General features: G+C 39.2%; 1 protein-coding gene across 6 annotated transcripts in view; it reads left to right on the top strand.

Moving 5' to 3' along the window:
* SPATS2L (spermatogenesis associated serine rich 2 like) overlaps positions 1 to 18,089 on the top strand; it is a 162,570-nt gene that overhangs the window by 94,330 nt on the left and 50,151 nt on the right. For all 6 annotated transcript variants that reach the window (XM_019746487.3, XM_074339764.2, XM_074339757.2 and 3 more), the window contains 2 exons: positions 12,837 to 12,945; positions 16,102 to 16,151. In XM_019746487.3, coding sequence (XP_019602046.2) covers positions 12,837 to 12,945; positions 16,102 to 16,151 — 159 coding nt within the window. The remainder of the gene's footprint in view (positions 1 to 12,836; positions 12,946 to 16,101; positions 16,152 to 18,089) is intronic.

The raw sequence follows: 18,089 nt of genomic DNA on the forward strand, positions 1-18,089 counted from the left end.
AACAGCAATTCCTCATTTCTTTCTCCCCGTAGCCCCTGGCAGTCACCATTCTTACTCTGTGCTTCTATGAGTTTTGACTATGTGACTATTTGAGATGCCTCATATAAGTGGATTCATGCAGTATTTGTCCTGTGGCTGGCTTATTTCACTTAACAGTGTCCTCATCCATGTTGTCATATATGACAGGGTTTCCTTCTTAAGGCTGAATAATATTTCATTGTATATATATACCACATTTTCTTCATCCACTTATCCATTGGTGGACATTTGTTAATGTTTCTTTTTAAAAAAATATTTTATTGGCTCAAACTGTAATTTTAGTTATTTGACTGAGGCTGACTGCACAAATTAGCTTTAACTCTGTTTACTGCTTTTAGAGGAAAAGCAAACGAACAAACTCAACATCACTGGAAAAACAAGGTCTGGTCAATCAGATGGTAATTTTTACTGGTGTTGAAACCAGCATGCCTTTTTAAAAATTGGTCGTCAGCCTATTAAAATTAAAAAATAGTATGTGGGTGAACAAACACACTTCCTCCAAAGAGAGAGTGTGTTCCTGGTTTTTACGATGTTCAGGTGGGTCTCCTTCATTCATGCCTCAGTGAAGAAATAGCCAATGTTGATATAGTTTAGAGATTAACTTAATTCTTTTATTCTGGTATTGACTAAAAAGGGTAATTAACTCCTTTATTCTTGTATTGATTAAAGGGTATTAGTAACTTACACGTTTATGGTACTCTTTATCTGAAAAGTTCTGTGAATGAGTGAGAAAAAAAATCCACAAGAGACTGGATGTCAATAATTACCTTTCCCCTCCCCCACCCAAATGAAGACCTTAAATCCAAAGAAAAGGAGGAAAGGTTTTGACTGAATAGTCTAAATTAGAAGCAGAAGATAAATTAAAATTATCTTGCTTGTCTATCCTGATTAAAAGCAAAATGTCTTATAAAAATAACATTGCCATTTTCTGATTTCATCAGAAAAGGTATTTACCTAAGTCCTAATACTGTGTGGGTGTAATAGGCTGGTTGAAAACAGACTTCCAATGGCCTCAGGGGCTCACCCTGCCCTAAATTATGTGCAAGTCTAACTGGTGATTTTGGGAAAATATGAGGAAAAATCAAACACAATTATAGAAAACATGCAGATATACACTGAATATGTGCTAGCTAAATGCATGAAATGAAATGTATATTAAGCCCATTACTTGTCTCAATAGAGGCTAGAGGGCAACTGCTACTATAGCAACCGTTTGATGTATATATATATATGTATACATAAGTATACATATATATATATGTGTGTGTGTGTGTGTGTGTATCCATATAGAAACCACAGTGACCTTAGTAAGTATGCAAATATCACACTCCTTCTCTGAGTAAAACCCTTCAATGGCTTGCCCTTAGAATAACGCTCAAAATTATAAGATGGCTTTCAGGGCCTTGCACACTTTGGCCCATGATGTTTTGATCCAAGTTCATCTAAAATCCCCTTCCTTGTAACATTTAATGATCCAACAAGCCTGAAGCTTCATTATTTTGAGTGTGTGTCTAATCCCTCAGTCCTGTCCGTTAGTAGCTGTCATACATTCTTCCTGGAACACTCCATCTCTTCTCCGCTTCCCCTCTCCTGTCTTAGTCTTACCCCTCAGCCTCAGTTTAAATGGATATCAATCCTTAGAAGGGGCTTCCCTGACTCCCTAGATTAGGATAGGTCACCCTGTTATGGGACCCAAAGCATCTTTACTTCCCCTTCTGTAACACTCGTCAAACATCTGTCTTTCGAGACTATCAACTCCAAAGCAGGTCAGGGGTTATATTTGTCACTGAGTGCAGCTCAGCTTCTAGCACAGTGTGGACATGGTGACTGAATGGATAAACTAATAACGTAGATTAAAAGACCAATATCAACTCTGAGGGAAGTTCTCGTGGCGATACTCTGGCCTCTATACTTGGCTCTGGCCCATCCAAAATCCAAACCTACAATTTGGATAAGATATAGAAGACGTTAGCTAATTTTTAAAATAATACAAAATTGGAAGGAATGGCTAACGCATTCCCTATTTTTGGTGGCAAAAAACAAGTTTCTAAAAGATAATAGCCAGCTGGAGTGATGAGTCGGAACTTAACAGATTGAAATTTATCAATGATGAATGCAAAATCCTACCCTTGCATTCTAGTCACTGCACAAGTATAGGACAGGAGACACCTGTCACAGAAGCAATTCAGGGCACGTTAGTAGGAGAGTAAGTTCCGTTTGCGGCAGTAGTTGACGTGGCTCCTAAGAGTGCTAATGCCATCTTTGATTCCTTTCATGGAGATGTAGGGCCCAGCCATGACAGGAAGGCCCCACAGTGCTCTGCGCTGATCCAGCCATCTCTGCAGCAGTGTGCTTCATTTACAGGAACACATCTCAACAGGATACCCTCAGAGGAGCTTGCCCAGGGTGGTAAAAGCTTGGGAAGCACAGCTTATGGAAAACTGCTGAAGAGCAGAGGTTTGCTACATAAAACATGGAATTCTGGGGAATACTTTATTTCCTTGAAAAAAAAGTGAAGGGCTAGTTTTTAGAAAAAAGATTGTAGTTACACACCTGAAGGAGGAACTAAGACCCAGGATTGGCACTAACATCCCTTTCTGCCCACATCCTTCTTAACATCCACCCGCTCTCATCCCCTCTCTCTCTTTGACACCTGCTCTTTGTTCTCCATAGGATCTCTCATCCCTTAGCCTCTTGTTTTCCAACCCGTTGTCCCTCTTCACAGACCGCAGAGGCCTTGATCGGCTACCTTAATGATTCTCAGCCCCCATATCCCTGAGCCTTCGGATCTATCACTATGTTTCTTACGGTTTGTAACCTTGGATCATTTTCTTTGCTTCTGCTCCTGGCTTATGGAGACTCTCTAGGGAAAGCCATGCCAACTGGCTCCACGACAACTCTGTGTTTTCTACAATTACTCGCGGGCCTCCAGTCTTTCTCAGCGTCCCTTCATTCATCTAGGCCGTTTCCTGTCACATTCCGAAAAGCAGCTCTAAACCCTTTTCCGCTTTTTTAGCCCAAAGCAAAGTCCAAAACTCTCACATAGAGGAAATAGTTTCCTTAAATTTGCCGCTTCACAATCTCAGATTTTTATTGTATCTTCTGTACTCTTCCTTTCTATCCTTTCCTCCTTTGTCAGAAGTCTGAGAATGAAAGAGAACCACCCCCTTCCTTTCCAAAGCGTGCTTTTTCACAAGGATTTTGATACCTTTTTTTTTTTTTCATTTCCTCTAGGACTTTGTTTCATAATTTATATCCTGCCTTTCCTCTCTTCAAATTCTTTCTCATTGCCAGGGCCTTCCCTCGGTCAGTGAACATACTCAGATATTTTGGGGAGATGAATTGTGCAGTGATTGTTTCAGATGGGTTGGGGAGAGGAGAAACCAAGCCAGGGAATCTAGTTAGAAGGCTTTTTCCAGAGTCCAGGTGAAAAGCAAAGGGAACCTGCAGTGAAAGAAAGAATGGAGAGCAGGTGAGATTCAGAAGGGATTTTGTTGTTTAGAATGACTCTTGAGTTAGTTGTTACTTACGACTTTGCCTTATTTTCCTACTGTTTTGTTAGCTCCTTGGGGGCAAAGACTGTCAGATTTATCTCACTTTCCCTCACCAAATCTGGCTTGAATGAATGAACAGTTAGAATTCCCTCAAAACGTGTGTGTATGGGGAGAGAGCTGCCCTCTGAAAGGTATATTATTAAAAAGAAGATAACCTGTTTCCTCGAAAATAAGACCTAGCCGGATAGTCAGCTGTAATGGGTCTTTTGGAGCAAAAATTAATATAAGACCCAGCATTATATTGTATTGTATTATATTATATTATATTATATTATATTATATTATATTATATTATATTATATTATATTGACCTGGTCTTATATTTAGTAAAATAAGACCGGGTCTTATATTAATTTTCGCTCCAAAAGACGCATTAGAGCTGATTGTCCATCTAGGTCTTATTTTCAGGGAAACACAGTAGTTCATGGAAAAGGAAAAGACATCTCCATATTAGGAAGAAGAAAGTACACCTTTGTTCCTCAAATTGTGATCTTGTATTAATTTCACATTGCTGTAACAAATGGGATTTGCTGTAACAAGTCTCCACAAACGTAGTGGTTCCGAACAACACAAATTTATTACTTAAGGTTCTGGAGTTCGGAAGTCTGCATAGGTCTTATTGGGCTAAAATCAAGGTGTCAACAAGGCTACATTCCTTTTCAGAGGCTGTAGGGGAGAATTTGCTTTCTTACCTTTTTCAGCTTCTAGGAGCTGCCTGCATCCTTTGGCTCATAGTCCCCTGTCTTCTTCAAACCCAGCAATGGCTGGTCAAGTCTTTCTCACATTGCATCACTCTGACACTGACTCTTTGCTTCCTCCTTCCACTTATAAGGACCCTTGTGATTACATTGGGCCCACTGAGATAATCCAGGGTAATCTGCCCATCTCAAGGTCAGCAGGCTAACTACCTCAATTCTATCTGCAACCTTAATTTGCCATATAACCTAACATATTCAGATTCCAGGAGACTAGGGCATGGATATCTTTGTGGGACATTATTCTGCCTGCCACATCTTTAAATAGCCTCTACATCATCTGGGAGCTTGTAGAGATGCAGAATCTCGGGCTCCAGCCCAAACCTCTGAATCAGAATCTGCATTGTAATCAGGTCCCCAGGTGATTTGAATGTACTTTAAAATTTGAGAAGCCACAGCTAGGCTATCTCTAAGTCCTACTTTAAACTTCTCACGATTCTATGAAAACTGCATTTTTTCCCCACTTTCAAATCTTTATTATCCCTCCTTATCCTGGTTTCCTGCCAAAAAAAAAAAAAAAAAAAAAAGAGAGAGAGGTTAATTTTGATTTGTACCCCTGGTGTTAATTCCCAAAAAGTCAGCCAAGTAGAACACGACAATACCTCATGTATATTTTTTTCCCCCGCTGGCAAGAAGTAGATGCGAGGAAAGGCAATTAAATTATAGAATTATCCATGATGTAAAGGTACTGGTCTGCAAAGAATATTTTCTTCCCCAAAAAGATTCACAGGAGAGCTGCCTTCATTAGTGTGAAGATAATATTAGCAGCCCAAGAAGTGAAGCAAAATGTACACAGATGAGCTGTTTTTAAGGCATCTCTGAACGACTCAGCCTTAGAAATGGGACCAAAGCTGATTATAAAATTCCTTTCAGAGTTGCAGGAATGGCAAACCCATCAATACCTCTGGTTCTGACTGGTACGAAAAGGAGGTTGCTGGCTGTTTGATTGCTTTCCTTATTGTAGGGGATAAGATTAAGCTCACCTCCAAGGCTTCAGGCACCTCAAGGCCAGGACCGGCCATATGCATGCAGTTCCTGGGACCTAGGAGGTGCTCCATACATTTGGGGCTTGAATCCTTGTTAGTACTGTGTAATACTTTATGCTCAATTACAGAAATACACTGGGAAAATGGATAAATAAAACTGGAATACTTTAGTAACCATCTTACTAGACTTCCTACTTCCTTTTGTTCATTCAGTAGTTCATTCCTTTATTCAACAAACATTTATGAATCATCTACTGAATGCCACCCATTGTTCCAGGCCCAGTGGATATAAAGATGTGGTCCCTGTCACTCAGGAGCTCCCATCCCAGGGGGGCAAATAGTCACATAAGTAAATATATAATTATGGCAACATGAGTGCCAGAAGAGTTACGTGAACAAGGCTCATGGGACTCTCTTCTCCCACCCATTATGCACATTGCTAACTGGCTTTATCTTTGAAATTGTCCGTTTCTCCCCTTTGCCAACTGAACTAATTATTTGGCTTTATTGTCTTTATGTTCAGCCCTTGCTACTAATGTTGCCTCTAGGCACTTGGTATTTATTCTAGAAAATGAAACCCTCTCAAACTAGTTCAGGTAAGAAAAAAAAAATAGGGTTATTATAAGGTCTGGTAGGGTCTCATGGGGCTTAAGAAAAGTTGAAGAAGCAGGAAAGGCAGGAAGTGAGTTAGCTCCCAAATGCCCCTGTTTTCTCCCTTCATGTTGAGTAGTCTAGGCCCCCAAGGCCAAGGATCTGATTGGCCCATTTGGCCTTTTCAGCTGGGCCACTTCCTGACCACTGTGAACATTGTCACTGTGTTCTGATTGCTTCCTTCATATCACTTTCATAGCATGAGCTGCAATTACAGGTATTTTAATTTACGTGTTTATATCTCTTTTCCTTTCTAGGTTTGGTAGTGACCATGTCTGTTTTGTTATTACTATATCCAGCCACTCATACAGTACCTGATCATAGAGGGCATTTAGCGGCTTAAAAAAAGAAGAAAGAATGAGAGGGAGAATAAAAACACGTGTTGTTAGTCACCCTCGAGATGAGTTTCCTTCTGGTACCAGTCAGCTTGCAGGAGAGGGGAGGCTGGGGAGAGCTTTGGGTCCGTTGATCGCTCAGCAAGGCTGTGGAGGAAGGCTCTTAGGCAGAGTGGTATACAGAGCAATCTCCCCCGAATACGTCTTGGCAACACTAGCCACATGTTCTTTCAATTGCAAAGACATGCCAGCCTGTACACCTAGAATCCCTTTTCCTTTGTAGCCCAATGTAAATCCTTGCACCCTTTTCTTTTTAAAATTTATTGAGCAGCTAATATATGCTAAATTCTATATCAGACACTTTACATGCATCATCTCTTTTCATTTTTATGGAGCTTCTAGCAAGTAATAGCCTCATTTTACAGCGACAGAACCAAGTTTCAACAATTTAAGCAGTTCATCTAAAGTCATAGAGCTAGCACGTGTCAGAACCAAGATTAAAACCCAGTTGTGTTTAATTCCAAAGTTCCTTCCATGACATTTGGCTGTCTCCTCTATGACGTATTCTCCCTTCCTCTTGCAAACTTAACTGCTCCCTTCTCTATAGTACCACAGTACCTTGTTCCTAAAGACAGCTCAGTGTTTTTACACACTTTCGGGTACAGATGGTTCTGGCTCCAGTGCTACACTGTCCCTCTTAGGGGAGGAACTGTATCTGGTTCCCTTTCATGTCCTCAGCGCTCATCACTTAGTAGGGTCTCAACCAGTATCTGCCTGCTGGGCTGAGCTTTGGAAGGATAGGCAGTTACTATGCCATTTCATGTTTTTAAAATACTTGGGAAAGGTAAAGCAGTTGCTAAATACATGTTTTTAAAATACTTATGAGGAGTACCTTACCATAAAGAAAGTGGGAATTATCGCATCTTATAAATATTTTTTTTCCATTTCTGTTACTAAAATTTACTAAATATAAATTTAGTAATGTTACTAAAATTACTACCCATATAATGTCATAGAGGTCACATCACAATCAAATGAAACTCACCCCTGCTATTGTGGACGGTAAATGCAGAGTGATGGGATGGTCCAAACACGCTGGTAGAATATTCCTTTGACGCAAAACAGCAGCCTGGTACACCTACAAATTGGCATTCTCTCATTCAACAAATAGTCATCACATGCACATTATTAGTCACTTGGGGTGGGCATGGTGACTATGCAAAAATATCTGAGAGGAGGCTTCTACCCTTGTGTCACCATCGAGTCGACACAGCATGTACACACACACTTAGGATAGAAAGGAGAAGGTGTGAGGTGTTAAGAGACACCTACTCCTAAGGGCTATAGAAATTGAAAGGAAGCAGGGAGGACTTCTGGCAGGGATGGGGGAGGACTTCATGGAACACATGCATCTCAGCTGGAATGTAAGATTCGGACAAGTAGACACATCTTGGGTCAAAGGCAAAACTCACACGGAGGTGAGGGTGAGAGGCCAACTCTGGGCTCGCGCTTGTCCGTAAAGGGCAGAGCAAGAGGAGCGTTTGGAAAAGCAGGTTGGAGCCCAATTTGATGGCCACGAATGCCAGGTTGTCGAGATCTAACTTTATTCTGAAGGAGGGCAGTAAAATGGCCATGATCAGACTTGAGGAAGAGCAGTCCGACAGCAGCCTCAGGACGAGTTTGCAGGGGGGAGACTGGAAGCAGAGAGAGTGGTTATTTTACGTGTATTTGATAACACTGGGTCTGTCCTGATCCCACAGCTGTGTAGGTGGACTGAAAACTTTGGTCAGAACCATTTTTGAAACTCAGACATAGTCTAAATAACTCAGTAAGCCAAAAAGGATTTCTAAAGAGTCATCACAAACAGGCTCAAAAAAATACACAGTGTGAATGAGGAAATCTGCTAACAGCTCTTAAACCAGACAACTCAGGTACAGAGGAGGTAGGTTAATGTAGGAAGTTGAAATCAAACAGCTTCTGAAAGCCACACTGCCTCCCTGCTTAGTGTGGGCGAAATGCCATCAGGGCGGGCCTGAGGCAGAATGGGGCAAAATGTGCACAGCCAGATAGAAAGCCCCAGAGAGAAGAGGATGGGAGAGATTAAAATGCTGAAGGTTACATCAAAACAACTTTTGAGGTGCGAAAGGCAGATTTCTCGATAGCAAATTGAATATGCTGAGCCAGATTTAAAGTAGAGAAGCAAAACGGGGACGTGATTTGGGAAAGGTAAAGCAGTTGCTCAATGAAGTGTTCGCTAGCGGTCTGCTTGTCACCCAACAGCCTGCGCTGCTGCCTGGTCGGCCCTCCTGGACCACTCTGTTTGAGGCGTGAGAACCCTTGAGAGACGCAGTCAAGTGCAGCTTCAAACAGTGGGCTCTCACGTGAAGCTGCAGCAGCAGGCACATCGGCTTGGGCTGTGGCAGTGAAGTAAAGGCTGTGTGTCTGAAGCAGCGCCAGAAACAGCCTCTGCAAAACAGCCACCGCTGGCTGGCGTGAATTTTATGAGTTCCCCGTATGCAAACTACCATTAGTCACGCATTGATTGATCCATTCCTCCCCAAGCTTCATTTCCAAATGCAAAGGCAGCCTTTCAATACAGCTTCACTCTAACTCTGCCTTTGTCATCCTTCCTTATATTTAAAGCTATTTCATAATGAGGTCTTTTTGAGATATAAATACTTAGACCTCTGCTGCATCATGAATAGTGACACTGTGAGGTTCCTGTATTTTTTTTATTTAAATTTCTGTATTTTTATGCACGCAGATGAGTATACATGATTTCTCCATCTTTCTTAAAGACATTTTCATAGGAAAATAAATGTAGTGACTAGAAATAAGAAAGTGGAGAAACAATCCTACTCTCTTCACATTAGCTAAGTCTGGTGATTAAAGTAGAAACAGAGCTTAGCCCAGAAATTCACTAGAATTCAACATTGCTATAGAATACCTCAGAATAGGCAGACATTTCTTTTGTCCTTTTTGTTTTCTCATTTTTTAAAACTTGACATCCCTGTCTTAATTACATTCCTCTGGGAATTGTATGCAATATTTGTTGTTAGATTTGATATCAGAACTCAGTTATTGATAATTTTCTAAGGATACGCTCAGAGCTAGGATATATAAAATGACAAGGAGAGATGTATACTCTATCTGACCATAGTTGTATTGTTTTATTTTTATTTATTTATTTTTTTGCCTTTAAAAAGAGAGAGGAGTAGGAGAACTGTCTAAAAACGACGTGCCTGTATAAACCATGGTTTATACTACACTTTACCTTAACGTGATAAGGTGGACTGTGTTTTACAGCGGAGGAACTGGAAGCGCATGGAACAGTTATGTGAATTCCATAATTCTGCGTCTTTACTCATCGCAGTTCTGCTGGATTGAAAACTCTGGTTGAATGTAACGACAGCTGGCCCCTGAACAACGTGGGGATTAGAGATCCTGACCCCCAAGCAGTCAAAACTTCATGTGACTTTTGACTCCCCCAAAACTTAGCTACTAACAGCCTACTGTTGACTAGAAGCCTTACTGACAACATAAACAGTTAACACATATTTTGTGTTACATGTATTATTTTCTATAGCCTTACAATAAACTAACCTAGAAAAAAGAAAACGTTATTAAGGAACATGGACGAGAAAATACATTTACATTAATTATTGAAAAAAATCTGCTTATACATGGACCTACATAGTTCAAACCCGTGTTGTTCAAGGGTCAACTGTATAATGTAGTTAATATAATTAATAACTAAGCATTGTATTATTTATAAGGACATGGCTGATGTGGTCATTTAAGAAATTTTGTATACTAACCAACTGTAGTGGTTTGAATGCTAGAATTTTATTTAAAAGAACTACATTAGAAGGGTAACATACAGTGTTAAGCATGAGTCCAAGGCACTGATCACTACAGGCCATCGTGTTTATTGTTGGACAGACACTGTTAATAACTTTCCTGGGTTGGATGCAAATGTGTTTTTGTTCTTGTTTTTTCTTACTCCCCATCTTGGCTTCCTTTGAAAAAGAGAGGGAAATGGGGAGCTATTGGTCAAAGGGTACAAACTTACAGTTATTAAGATTAACAAGTTCTGGGGATCTAATGTACAGCGTGGTGAATGTAGGTAATAATACTGTATTATGTACTTGAAAGTTGTTGAGAGTACATCTTAAAAAAAAGAAATGGTAATTATGTAATGGGGTGGAGGTGTTAGGTAATGCTATGGTACTAATCATTTTGCAATATTTAAGTCTATCAAATCAACACCTTAACTTATACAGTGTTTTATAGATACAGATGTAGATGTAGATACAGAGCTATCTAACACAATCAATGAATAAGAAAAGACAACTTTACAAAACGATAGTTGAGTAATGACCACAAGACCTAAATCCTTTGCACAGCCTGTAGGCCCTGCATGATCTGGTTCCTGCCCACTTCTGGCCTCACCTCACCCTCTAGAAGCCTCACCCTCTGTCTCCCTCCTTACTCACCTCCAGCCCCTGCCTCCTCATCTGTGTCTTGCTCCTCCTTCATGAAGTTCCCTCTGCCTAAAATGCCTTTCCCCTTACCTCCCACTCATCTCTGTATCTATATAAAGGCAGGTCTCCCTTTCATATGACTTTATAACTTTTATTTCATTGTATATGTACATATTTGTGTGATCATTTGATCATTGTGTACATTTCTCTCAAGTCTATAAATTCCAGGAAGTTTGGTGCCTTGTCATACAATAGGCATTCAAAAAATATTGAATGGATTTTTAAAGAGGGAAAAGAGAAAAAGTGAGAAAAAACTTAGATTTGAACAAGTTATTGTTTTTTAATATGAAGGCTAGAAAAACGAAGAACCATAAAATGTGAGAATAGAAAAAAATATCAAAGGAATCTTGAGTCACATATATACAAATACATATATTGTATTAATATTAGAGTCTTCAGCAAACCCCACATAGTTAGTATTTATGAGTGTTAAGATTCAAAACCAGGGCCAGCCCGGTGGCTCAGGCTGTTGGAGCTCTGTGCTCCTAGCTCCGAAGGCTGCTGGTTCAATTCTCACATGGGCCAGTGGGCTCTCAACCACAAGGTTGCCGGTTCAACTCCCGCAAGGGATGGTGGGCTGTGCCCCCTGCAACTAGCAGCGGCAACTGGACCTGGAGCTGAGCTGCGCCCTCCACAGCTAAGACTGAAAGGACAACAACTTGATTTGGAAGAAAGTCCTGGAAGTACACACTGTTCCCCAATAAAGTCCTGTTCCCCTTCCCCAATAAAATCTTTTAAAAAAAAAAAAAAAGATTCAAAACCAGCTTTCCAATCTATAGTGTCAGAACCTCTACAAGTCACATACCCACGGCTTTGCTGTTTTCTCATTACAATCCAAATACTCTTGCACACAGACCTATATGGTGAAGGCTGCCAATTTTCTAACATAATTAGAAATATGCTATACTGCTTAATTAAATGTTCTGGTTAATAGTCACATTACACATACCATATCCATATAATATGTATGCCATGAATTTGATTACAGCAAACTGCAGGTGACTCTCAAACTCAACTGGTCATAATTCACCACTGATGAAAACATGTAAAAATTGGACAGTGATTTCATGGCCATCGTTGTGGATGCCACTTATCTTTGTTCCATGCAGTACTTGAGTATTTGTCAGTAGCGGCTACAGTAATCCCCTTGATAGAAAGCTGAGTGAACCAGATTTTGCTAAAGTAGATGGAGCATCCTACAGTAATTGCAAGTTCTGGGAGATAAAAATCAATTATTTCTAGTAAGCCAGAAGAAAGAATACGTGCTAAATTTGACTAAGAAATACATATAGGTCATTAAAAATTGAATGTCAGCCTAATCTGTTGAAATCCTTAGTTCTCATATACAAGTATGTATTTACTTTTACTGTGTTTTAAATGTTTGGTTTTCAGAAGTGTGCTTGGGAACATTTCTGTATTACAGCTTGCACTGCCATTTCAAAACTACAATGCCCCACATTTTTATATCTCTATAAACACTAATGGAATTTCCCGGCACACTTGTGTGAACCTTGAGATGACTGTTTCCACTGTGCAGATAAGAGAAGCTGAGGCATGAGGCTATTTCTGCATGTTTTCCAAAGATGCCTCCCCCTCGCCCCCCCCCCGAGCCAGTGGAGGAAGAGCCTGAGACGGAAAGCATCTGTGTCCTCACTGAAAACACATCTTGTGTGCATCTGGAATCTTGGAGGAGGGTAGATAACTAAACCAGAGTTGGCTTTTCACACTTGTTATTCAAGTCCTAACAAGGGGATCTTTGTAGAAATGTGTACACAGTAAAGAGGGTATCAAGGTAATTATACGGAGGAATTTTTACTGGTCTGAAATGCCATGGGTATGCTTGATGGCAAGAAGATAGATTAGTTGGCTTCTCAGGGCCTTTCTAACAGTTAGAATTCTATCCAGTGAGAAATTCGTGGATGAAAAATATTTAAAGTGTTTACATTTCAGTTTCCTTTCTTTTCCTTTACAGATCTATGCAGTTCGATCAGTTGTTCCCAACAAAAGCAATAACGAAATAGTGCTGGTGCTACAGCAGTTTGATTTTAATGTAGATAAAGCAGTGCAAGCCTTCGTAGATGGTAAGATTATATGTCCCCTGAACCTGAAGATGTTAGACCTAAATATTCTATGTATTCTGTATGTTTTCCCTTAAATGCATTGAATACTAATTAGTTACTAATACTGTAATTCTCATAAAAATATGTTAGGCTTTAAAAACACATATACATATGCAATAAGAGCAGAATTTAAAGTTTTTTTTCTCATTATAAATAAAGACTGTGGGTAGTTTCTAAATAATGCTCCGAATTCCACTGTCTACCAGTCAGTCCAGTTAACGAGACATGTCCTTTATTTGATGTGAACCGACGATAATGTACTTTATCCCTAATCTCGAAAGTCTGCTCATCAACCAGGGTAATTCTACTTGGCCTTATGAATGGAATCCTTGAACTTAATGCTTTGGTAGACGGAGAGGGCTGGTTTATTCTTTAATGTTCTTAGTTTAGGATTCTGCGTTTGTCTAATTAATCAGAATATCAGTTCATCTTGTCTACTTCTAACACCCTTTTCACATTCTTAAAATAATTGTTTTTTAGACAGCCCATTACCAGTGATATTATAGAATCTCAAGCCTCAGGAATATGTGTACCCTATAAATGTATGACTGCTTCACATTTCCTGTAAATTATGGGGAAATTCTCCTCTCCTAATAAAATTAAACAAGTTCCATTTATGAACAAAGATCTCCTACCTGTCCTAGGTTATCATATGTCTTCTGTCCTGGTATTAGTTTCTATTTTGTAAATATGGACTAGTTACACCTAATCTGACAAATAAAGTCAGGGAAGACTTATCAGCATGTTTCCCAGTTGTCCTAGTTATACTGTATTTGTTAAGGATGGTTTGATTTACTTATTTTCCTAGGAGTAAAATAATTTTCCTAAGTTTCTACAAGAATAATTGCATTTCAGGCGAGTTCTCGGAACCAGGCAACATGCTCACATTCTGATGTCTGCAGCCAAGGTTTTGGGTCTTAATTGAATTAAAAATGATTATCATTCAAAGTAGACCTACAAGCAGACCCATAGTGCATAGCTTTTCTGTTTTTCCCTGATTCATGGATTAGCAGGTATAGAATCTTTAGTCATAAGAAACAAATAGTAGAGAGAACAACATTAATTCAGTTTTGTAGCATTCAGTGCAATTTGTCTCAAGAAAAAAAAATTGGAAATATGCACATCGTGACTCAAATAAACTCTTTTCAGGTTTTACTTGCAATGTCACTCGCCTGGGAAAAAAAGCTTTAGGAACGGAAACAGATTCCTAGCTTCATTCCTCCCCACCCTCACTTGGGTTGAGGCCTCCACAGAGTGACCCTGATGAAATGCACAGATGCTCAGTAACTGACACACTGTCATCAAATTTGCTTGTATTTAAATAGAGCATCTTTCTTGTCCTTGAAAGTTTCACCTTGTCAGTGTTGGGGTCTCATTTAAAACAAAAAAACAACCTCATTGATCGCTGAGAAACTTTATGTCATTTTGGTTGGGGGGCCAATTGGACAACTTGTTTTAAAAAAAAAAACCACTGAGAATCAAAAATATTTGTTAGGAATCATGAGGCATATTAAAATCACTATTTCCAAGTGGCTTAAAAAAACTCCAAGCAGTTTCAGTGTAATTAAAATTTAATAATAACAGTTTCAAAATTCTCTGTAAACATGGATATTTCTTCTTCAGAATTACTCTCTAAAAGCTCATTGTTTAAATTGCAAATAGAATTTATGTCAAAATATGAAAACTAGAGGAATAATTGAATATTGCAGTTAAAAACAGGGGGCATCTCACCTTCTTCCTCTGTTTAAAAAGAACAATATTTAACTTTTTAAGATTTATAAGACTAAAGCTTAGCTACAAGTAAGGACTACCCTAATGTATTAGCCACTGGCGTGACTTACGGACAAACCTAATGAAAGTGACTTCCTGAAGTTCTTCGAAAGGAAAATACTGTGAAACATTAATTCTCTAGGCAAGTTAGAGAAAAACCAGCCCAGTTATTACAAAGTCTGAAATAGAGCTTACTTTTCTGTGCAGTCGTACTATTTCAAGTACATGTAACTTAAAAAGCCTAAGAGGAGCATTGAACTGGAAGCTTTGAATTTGATAGGATTAGCCTGTCTAAACATTAGTCGAAGCAATATGGCTTCTACTTATCCAACAGTGACAGTAACCTCAATAATTGGGACCCTACTAATTTGCAATTTGTTATAAATACAGGCTGAAGTTTATCTTTGTTTGGCCAACACCCTCATTGTAGAGAACTATTCGTATAATGAGATTGTATGAGAATGCTTATAATTGTTAAAAGAATACATTTAAGAAGCTACTCTTTTAGAAAGAGTACTCTTATTTATGAGAAAACAACTGATGTACTCATTACCAATAATTTGCTGTTGAAATTACCCCCAGCACAGTTGGAATGAGTGAAAGGACATTGGTAGACTATGTGGAAACAATTACTGTCGCTGACCAATGGCAAAGCATTCCTTTAAAACATTGTATGAGATAGCAGGTTAGGCTTTTCCTCTGAGTCTGTGCTGTTCCACATTCATATATGAATGGCATTGACAGAACCTGGGACTCAGCTGTCACTTGATGAACTGCTTTTGCTTCAAAGTGGAAACCTTACAAAGACCACATCCCCTGCCTATCCACAGTGATGAGAACAAAACTGACATCCGATTATCTGTCTTCCTATCACCCTGCGAGTTGTGAACATGAGTAGAGGCAGAAAAGAGCAGAAATGGCCAAACAAAAAGCTGTAATTCTCATGGTTAATAATATTCAAAATCCCACATTTGGTCCAGAAGATTATAGGTATTTTGATTCATATATTAAATAGAGCAATTTTAATTTTACCTATGGCAATGGCAGTGAAGCTACCAGAAAATGCTTAAGATAGCTTTCATTTTCTCTAAGACAAAGTAATGATAAAACAAAGTAAGCAGATGTAGTGGGGCTTAACATTTTTTTTAATAAAACCAAGATCATGCGGTGAATTAAATGAAATTCTGGAAATAAAACATGAAAGTGGCATTTTTATTAAGGTAAGATGTATCAAAACAAATGAAAAAGCCAAGAAAAAAATTGCTACCAAGATGGAAAGACTGAAATGAATTTTGTGTGGTGGTTTATTATGTGAATGCACATTGAAAATTCTATGTCTTTGTCTAGGTAGTGCAATTCAAGTTCTAAAAGAATGGAATATGACAGGAAAAAAGAAGGTAAGATTAATATTGATTGTAAGTTAGTAACATCTTCAATCAAAACTTTTATGGTTGTTATCATTTTAACAAGGCTGCCAATTTTATGCTTCTTTCAAATATGTTAATGTGTACACCCACAGAGCTTCCAAATTCATGACTCTCTTCAATTACCAGCCACCGTCACTACTAATGCCCCTGTTTTCTGTTCAGTGTTTTTAGCCACCAGGTGTGCTTTAGAAGTCCTAGAGTTTTTCTTAAGGCGTAAAGGGAGATTCAAGACATTAACTTGCTGGAACATATCCTGTAGCAGAAAGGAAAAAATTCGGGAGTGTTTTAAAGATACTTGAAAATCTCTAAGTATATTTTCACATGTTTTTCTAACTGAAAGAATTTATCCAAAGTTACCCTGAGATACGTTTTTGCTGAGTTCTAACCTAGATTTTTTTTTTTTTTTAATAAAAGAAGAAGAAAAGACAAGACCTTACAATCATAGTAGGGGACCTGTTTTCCCTTCTTAAGAACCCTAGCAGACGCCTCCTTGAAACCAGAGGGAAAATTTTAATCTGCCCCTTTCAAATTATTTTGCTTTCTTGTCTAGTCACAAAGAGTCTGCCTTCTGGGCACACGTGAGGTGTACAAGTGCACATACTGGACTTCTGGTCTCCCACACACACCTGCCTGATCTTGTGAGCATGCTCACTAGCTCCTATAAGACACAACCCCTTGTTCTTGGCCTGTAACCTGTTTCATGACTTTCACACAGAGTCTGCTTCTCTTTTCAAAGTAACTTCCCGACCCTTTCCCACTGTCTCCCAGCGAAGCCTTGTGTTTTGAGTATCCCAAGATATAATTCACCACTCTACCCTTCCTCATGAGGGAAGATCACAGGCCTGTGAAATACATTTAAAACAAACCCAAAAAAAAAAGGCAGTATTACTTTCATAAAATCCCAAGATTACTGAAATTACTGGAATTATCCTTTCCCTTTTTTTCTCCTCCTAGTTTCATGTAGAACAGGAAGAATTATGAGACTTTTTTCTTAACCTTTGTATGCCACCATCTTGGACAATCTCTGCTTATCTTTAATCATAGCTTCCAAGGCTTCTGTGTGAGATGATGATTCAGAAGTGATTGAAAGGCAGTATTTACACTTAAATGGAAAATTTTCAGAAGTGTGGTTTGGGTATGAAATCTCTGTGATGTGAAAAAAGGAGCAGACAGCAGCTGTAGACCCAACTCATTAGTGAGTCTCCCTCTTGGAAGTTCAGTGGGAAAATGGTCTCACCACCCAGCAGACATGCGACTTGTGTGGGAATAGGTGCCACTGGCCTGTCCCGTCGCGCAATGAATGCATGTCTCTCACTTCTCTAGAGGAGTTCTTACTCAGGGGCTTGACGTGGTTTCAAAGGAAAAGAAAGGGAGTAGGGAAGAGAATTCAGACGAGAAAGCTGGGGTTTTTTTGTTTTTTGGGTTTTTTTGTATTTCTTTCCCAAATGTGTTGAAGAACAAATCCAGGCTGATGTTCAGCTGCTACCCACCGATGTAGCAGGCAGGACAGAGTCTGCCCTGATAGGTCAGTTCTGATTGGCTGAGACCTGTACCCTACTGGATGTTAAGGATTTTGAATATCTCCTCTATACAAAACCAAAGTCAATAAAGCATACAACATAATTAGGAACAACAGCTTAATTTCCTGTATATTGTTATAGTTATTGACCATTAGGATATTTTAGGAGAAAAACATTAAAACTCTGCCGTATTGTGGTAGTTGGGGTCTAAATAATTTCGGTTGTCTTAAACATAGGGGTGTGTTATTTCTAAATAAACAAAGTGAAGCCTTGTGGTGTTGTTCAGCTAGCAGCCAGGAGGTCCAGGAGTCTAGCTGCACAGTCCAAACCCAGGTGGACCCAGGTCATTTTGGCATCACTTTGTAGCAGTTGTCTGCTCCAACTTAAA

The sequence above is a fragment of the Rhinolophus sinicus genome, chromosome 17, assembly GCF_057876585.1.
Source record: "Rhinolophus sinicus isolate RSI-liver-muscle chromosome 17, RSI-T2T, whole genome shotgun sequence".
Classification (NCBI taxonomy): Eukaryota; Metazoa; Chordata; class Mammalia; order Chiroptera; family Rhinolophidae; genus Rhinolophus; species Rhinolophus sinicus.